At 29.9% G+C, this 7,326-nt stretch overlaps 1 protein-coding gene across 1 annotated transcript in view; it reads left to right on the forward strand.

Annotated features, from left to right (window-relative positions):
- The window catches only part of LOC106459173 (piwi-like protein 1), a 56,382-nt gene that overhangs the window by 44,024 nt on the left and 5,032 nt on the right, over positions 1 to 7,326 (forward strand). The window contains exons 15-17 of the mRNA XM_013918768.2: positions 1,694 to 1,847; positions 6,591 to 6,716; positions 6,981 to 7,128. Of these exons, the coding sequence (XP_013774222.1) occupies positions 1,694 to 1,847; positions 6,591 to 6,716; positions 6,981 to 7,128 (428 nt within the window). The remainder of the gene's footprint in view (positions 1 to 1,693; positions 1,848 to 6,590; positions 6,717 to 6,980; positions 7,129 to 7,326) is intronic.

Consider the following 7,326-nt stretch of genomic DNA (forward strand, 5'->3'; position numbering starts at 1 on the left):
CTTTTTTTCTCTCTCTCTCTCTCTCTTCAGAACTAAAACTTTGATGTGTATTATTGGTGTTGTTAGCTTTTATCATATGCTTCTAATGAAATTTACGTTTGTATTATTAGCTGAGGAATGAGGTTTTGTTTGATCATATTAGGTTTTTTAAAGAATTTAATATTTTCATTGTGTTTAACTCTTTCACCTTGTAATCATTTTGCATTTGTTATAGTTTTCATGCTATAACTTTTAAATTAGTAAGTGTATGTTAAGGAAATTTGGCAGATTATCAGTAAACATTACAATGCTTTCATACGCAAAGTATCAACTTTTGTTATTAAGTCTTAAAATTTGTAAAGCAAGGTTTTTCTTGTGCCTTTTTATTTCTTTTTGCATGATGCCTATCCAATATGCAAAGTAATTTTCCTCTTAAGATAAAAAATACTTTTATGCATCAGAAAATTTTGAAATTTCTCGAACGAAATCCTTATAATGTCCAGATAGCTATCAAATGTTTCTTAAGAAAAACTTTATATTTTATCTGTTATTCTGAGTAATTAATCTCTGTATGGGTTCGGTAGATTTGACTGATCTCGCAACCACCATAAAAAAATTAGGAAAAAATATAAATTATGCCTCTTTCATTTTAGGATGAACACACATTATAACATGAAAACATGAATGTTTAGACTAAATAGCTTAAATCTCATAACATTATACATTTATATATATTTATTATATTGACCTTTCACCCGTGCCTGGCTAACAATACAGAAGTTACAATGATGCTGCTCATGTGCACTCATGTTACCATATTAAAGAACATAAAGTTGACCTTTGGTCTGTACAAAGTAACTTGTCTTAGCTGTCACATTTCAATTATCATACAATATATATGTATATAGATTATTGCTATTTATAAACATGTTCTTAGTTATTTTTATTAAACATAGAACGGTAAATAAAGAAGTAAAGTGAACAATTATCTCTTTTAGTTATGACTTTTGTACTTGGTTGCTGTTTGATGTAGGTTGCTAATGAAATAATTTTGTTTTGGTTTTATATATTCAGTTGAATAACCAGAAAATCTTAAATTACTATATCAATACCATATAATTCTACTATAATTTGTCAAACTTAGTAACAAAGTGTATTTCAGTCTAAAAAAATATTAAATTTCAAGTAGAATAAAGACACAACCTACCTCTTTGAAATCTTGGTTCGAAAGAAAAAGATGGTGTCCTAACAATTTAAAATGGCTAAGAAAGCCACTAGGGGGACATTCTGAGCTTTCAATTGATTATTCATACCATATATAGAAGTAAGTGTATATAAGGGAGTGTTTCCAAAAATAGAAAGAGATGGGCGGTATGCCACTGTGTTTGATCCATTACATGTGCAATATCTAACTAAAGAATCAATTTGTTTTCATATATAAACATAGTTTACACAAATCTCTTATCAGCTAACTTTCAAAACCAATTTCCTCTTTTGATTATAATTTATTAATGTGGCATTAACACATTGTGGGTACAATGTAAGAGTTCTTTAGTGTCATGGTGATGCTAACTTTAGAAACACCTTTAGTAAACACTTAAACCATATACATGTATTCTTCGAAAAACTAGCTTCTGAGATCTCCAATATCGCATGAAATGTATGTATGTTTCTTATATGAATTGGTGATAACAAGTGTCTGAATTTTCTTTAGTTGCCCTTAAACGCTTCTGTGAAGTTAATGGTGCTCTTCCAGACAGAATCATTTTCTATAGAGATGGTGTATCTGATGGACAGATTCACCAAGTTCAAGAATGGGAGCTTGAGCAGCTACATAAAAGTTACAGAGAGTTGGCTTCTGATTATACGTAAGTTGTGCTTAAAGTGGGTAAATTTCTCTGTTGTTGTTATTGTCATGCATCTTAAAAAGGCAAGATATTGGAAGTTTAAGCCCTTATAATCACTTCATGTTATAATGTAAGGTAACAAGAACAAATTCTGAAATCTCAACAAATTGTGGAACTTTTTTGAACAATATGTTGTTTTTTAAGACTCATAACATAGATAAATAAATATCTATACATGGACTTTTCTCCACATTAGAATAAATTTATTTGTAAGCTTTTGGCCCTCTTACCAGACACTTCATTGGGCAACAATGAACTGACTGATACAAGTTTGTTTATTTGTGGAACATTGCTTTAAAATAGGTATCTAGGCAACAATTGTAACAATAACTGACATCTGGTATTACAGTTATTAAACATATTTAAGTTATGATGAATATTGAAAATAAATTGATTACTTCAATATAATAAACATACGGAAAATACAATTACAGGTATTATACAAGATAATTAAAAATTGTTAATCTAAAAAGGCGAATAGGGAACATCAAAAAAAGAACAGACAAGTTGAATCAAGATTCAAAGCTTATATTTTCAAGTCTTTAAAAATGCTAAAAAAGTAAACAAATTTGGCTGGAAACAGTGTCTACATTATTTTCTAATGCTACAAATCCCAATTTTGATTCCATTAAAAATGACAAGTACTGTAGACATGGAGTCAAAATATGGATTTGTAGCTGGAGAAAATAATGTAAACACTGTTTCTCTCTTCTTCTTTTAAGCTACATATATATGCATTCAGTTGAACGTTACATGTTTTTCAACAGTTTACTGCTGCATTGGCTTTTTTTTTTTAAACTAACCATTGTTTACTGAGCCAGGCAAATCAACTTTTTAAGTATGTCTTGGATATTAGCAGCATTTCATACTATATATATATCTAGGTTTTGGTACAAAATAATCATAGCCACTGTTTCTGTAGGCTTGTGAAACAATAATATTAAGAAGAACAAATGAATGAATTTTGTTTAACAATCAGAAAATCAACTTTTTTCCTATTATCAATATTTTAGCATTGAGATACAAGGTCTTAAGTGTTTTTTTAAAAACAAGTTTGCTTTTTAAGATGGTTTTTGCCTGCATGTTCTCTTAGAATTTTTAAACTCCTGGGTGTACCCTATTATGAACCACTAAGGTAGTTCATGATAGTGAAATGAAGATAAATATTTCATACTTCAAGTAACCACAACAATATGTTTTATGTCTTTGATAAATGGTGTCCATGCAGTGTTGCATAGTTGTTTGCCATTGTTTTGACTAATACTCACTAGTGGTCCACTGTCTTGTGCTTGGATGGCAATAACTTTTTTTTGTTTTTTACCATTTGGTGTTTTCTTCTCTGTTTATTGTTTTTGCGTTTTTAGGTCTGTTACATGGTCATTTTCCTGAACATTAAAAGCTATAGCTGATGTATTTATAGCACACGTCGTAATATCTCTTTTGGCGTTCTTTGTACTTTATCTGTAACAGGTGTCCACAGTGTATTGTATATTACACTTGCACCTTGTGTTACAAACCACATGGAGAAGACTGGAAACTAGGTATTTTATCTTCGTAAGACTGTCGCGTAATGTAGGACAACTTAATAAAACTATGGTGATGTTAAACAGCATTCTTCCGGGCAGAATAATTTTCTTTAAGGATGATATATCTGATGGACATATCCACCAGGTTCAAGAATGGAAGTTGGGAAAAAGTTGGAACCATGGAGAGAAAGAACTCAAAACCTTTAGTACTCAACTGAACAGCCAATTTGACAGCACATAATTTTCTATATAACTTGAAGTTAATAGTACTCTTCCATTTCTTGATGTCCTGATTCACACAAAGAAGTAAGTTTAGAAAAGTTGACCATTACCACTTATTGGAAGGAGACTCAAACAAATATCTAAATTTTCATAAATGTCATACAATAGCCGTCCAAACTGGTATTATAAAAGCACTAAAATCTAGAGCTACAAATATATTGACATCATATTACCTAGATGAAGAACTTAAATATCTTGAGACTATTTTCAGGAATAACAGTTATCCAAAGAAAATGATTCACTGTGTGTTGTATAGTTCACTTGTCACAACTACTGAACCTTAACCCGACAGTCACAATGAAAAGAAAATAGCATTTCTTCCATATGTATACCAGGCCTATGAGAAGTATTTGTAGGATAATGTATAAACTTAACATCACTGTAGTTTTATTAAGTTGTTCACTATGCAACAGTGTTATGAAGGCAAAATCCCTACTTCTCAGTTCTCTCACAAATAACAGTTTATAACACTTGGTGTGAGTGTAATAAACAGTACATTAGGGAAACACAACACCTGTTACTGGTAAGGTTCAAAGAACACCAAAGAGATATTAAGAACTATGCTATAAACACATCAGCTACAGCTTTTAATATTCAGGAAAACGGCCATATACTAGACCTAAAAGTGTCAAAATAATAGACGGAAGAAAACACCAAACGTAGAAAAATGAAGGAAGCTTTTGCCATCCAAGCACAAGACAGTGGACCCACTAGTAGGTGTTAATCAAAACAACAGCCAGTAGCTACTCAATACTGCATGGACATCACTTATCAAAGACATAAAATATTACTTGTGGTTTCAATGTGAAATTAAACCCTTAATTTTACAATGTATTATTTGAAGTTTGAAAAATGTATTTTAATTTCTGTATATAATTCCTATAATTGTATATTCCTTATGTTTATCATACTGAAGTAATAGATTTATCTTCTATATTCATAATTTTTACATGGTTAATAACTTTAATACCAGATGTGAGTTATTGTTACAATTGTTGACTCGATACTTATTTTAAAGCAGTATTCTATAGGTAAACGAATTTGTATTGCTCAGTTCATTGTTCTATGTTGAAGGCTCTGGTTAGAGGGCCAAAAGCTTGGAAGTAAAAGCATTTTAATGTAGTGAAAAGTCCATGTATAATTCTGCATATCTCATTACATGCTGATGCAGTGCTGATTAGAAGCTGCAGCCCCAAAAAAAGACCAACACCTTACACTCTTGTACTTTAATAGGTTTGTTATGTTGACAAGTTGTGAGTCATGAGTTTTGACTGTCAGGATGTTTATTTACAACCATAGTTTTTACAATTTTTCAGAAATCTTGGGAACTGTGTATTGGAACCATTTAAAAATAAAACTTTACTGTGGATCACCACAAAAATAATGATAGTAGTAATATTATCCAAATACATTCTTCCACATGCATTTTGTAAATGCTTCAGAGTTGAAATTTATTTCATAAAAAAATGTTGGTTTTATTTTATGAGTAAAAATAGAAATGTTTGCAAATTTTTAGGGTTAATTTCAGCACAATCTAAACAAAAAAACATTAATGTTTGTGAGTTTCCTTAGGTTTTTTTTTTGCATAATACGGCACTTGATGCCTCATAAAAGGAAATTTCTAAATAGTTTTGAACAAGGTAGTACTACTTTGAACTTTAGTACAAGTGAAATGTTATCAGTTTTAGTCAATTACTCTCTCTTATCCTGTATCTCAGCTTTGAGAAGTCATAGGCTAGTAATATAAACACATAATGAAAGTTATTTTTCTGTTTGTTTAGTCAAAGTGGATTCCATTTAAGCACTTGTGTAAAATCTGAACAAATTGATTAAAGCTTAACTTACTAATATATATTGCTAGTAGAAAAGATATGATATGTGAAGAACTTTTTTCTTTATTTTGTTTTATGTGAATTATGTTGTTGTTGTTGTAGTATAATAGCAAAAGATGAGGTAGGCTTAGTTACTCTTTTCTACTCAACCATATCAGGTTTCATTTTGCTAAAAAGTCTGCCATCTATTACGATATGCTTAAAGAGGCAAAGATATTCTCCAAAAATAAATGTAAAAAAAATTTAAAGCTCACTACATATGTTAAATGAAAGCTGTATTTTTTTTTTTTTTTAATTGGTTTGTTTATAATTTTGGTATGGTAAAGTTGGTTTTATTGTATGCCAGTGATTGTAAACTGTGTGTGGTGTTTTCTGAATCAAAACAAAGGTTAAATTTACAGTTCTATATAATTACTTTAGTGGAAAGCTTTACAATAATGTAGGAAGATACAAGAATTTGTAATTAAAATGTAGAACAAAGGTAAGCATTTTTAATTGTATATTAAACATCACAACAAAGTCGTTTTGAATTTTATTTGAAGAAGCTACATGATCTGTAGATAGTTCATCTCAGGTTTCAAACTATTCATTTCATAATTTGTTTGAAAGGATTGTTTTTCAAAGCAGTAAAACAAATCATATAATAAGTGCATCAAAGCACATGTGTGTTTTAAGAGTTAAAGAAGATTTAGGTAGAAATGTTTTTCTGTGTGTGTGTGAAAATGAAAAGTTCAATGGAGGAACTGCCTGAAATACTTGGGAATAACATGTTTTTTAGGCAATTGATTCACTCAACGCATTAATAAAGAAATACTGACACTAATTGCTTAATAACTGAAGTTATTCAACTTGCTTCTACTTACACGTTTCTTTTATGAAAAATACTAATCACATGATAAAAATAAAGTAAAACACAATATCTTTGATACTTGTATTGAAGTTTCTATAGTTGTTTTGTTTTTCTATTACAATGAAGTTACATCTGAAAGTATTGTATATTTATATTCTGTGTTTTGATATATTTGATACATTAAAAAAACTTGTTATTCCACTCTTCACTTTAGACCAAAATTTACCTTTATCATTGTTACAAAACGAATATCTACAAGATTCTTTTCCAAAGGAGCTAGACAATTTGATAACCCGCCACCTGGTACTGTGATTGATGATGAAGTAACACGTCCTGAAAGGTGTGTTTTGAGATGTATATAAAGTGAGCAGCATAATGTGCTGCATTTGATATTGAAATGTCATGCAAAACATTTAGATTGTAATTGTAAAAAGCATACAGATAAAGAACCCAATATAAAATATGAAATAATATTAATGTACATCAATTTTTAAAATTTTATCCAGTAATACCTGTTATAATATCTGTCTTGATATGGATTTTTGTAACTAGGAAATTGTTTATATATTTCTTCATTATAACTGAGACCACATGTTTCCCACAGATATGACTTTTACTTGGTCTCCCAAAGTGTTCGTCAAGGTACAGTAACACCTACTCAGTATAATGTTATCTGTGATACATCAGGTCTTAGTCCTGACCATATGCAGCGATTATCATATAAGCTTACTCATCTGTATTACAACTGGCCAGTAAGTATCGTAAAAATTATTTATTGAGTTTATCTTTAACTACTGTAAAAAATATCTTAACCTTGCATGCACTTGGTCAATCCATGGCATTGAGCCAGTATTGGGAAATTAATTTATACTGTAATTCTGAATATGTTTAATATATCTTTGTGACATTTGATAAGCTTTTAGTATATATTACAGGTATGTTGTGCACAG

The sequence above is a fragment of the Limulus polyphemus genome, unplaced genomic scaffold (assembly GCF_000517525.1).
Source record: "Limulus polyphemus unplaced genomic scaffold, Limulus_polyphemus-2.1.2 Scaffold571, whole genome shotgun sequence".
In the NCBI taxonomy this organism is placed as follows: Eukaryota; Metazoa; Arthropoda; class Merostomata; order Xiphosura; family Limulidae; genus Limulus; species Limulus polyphemus.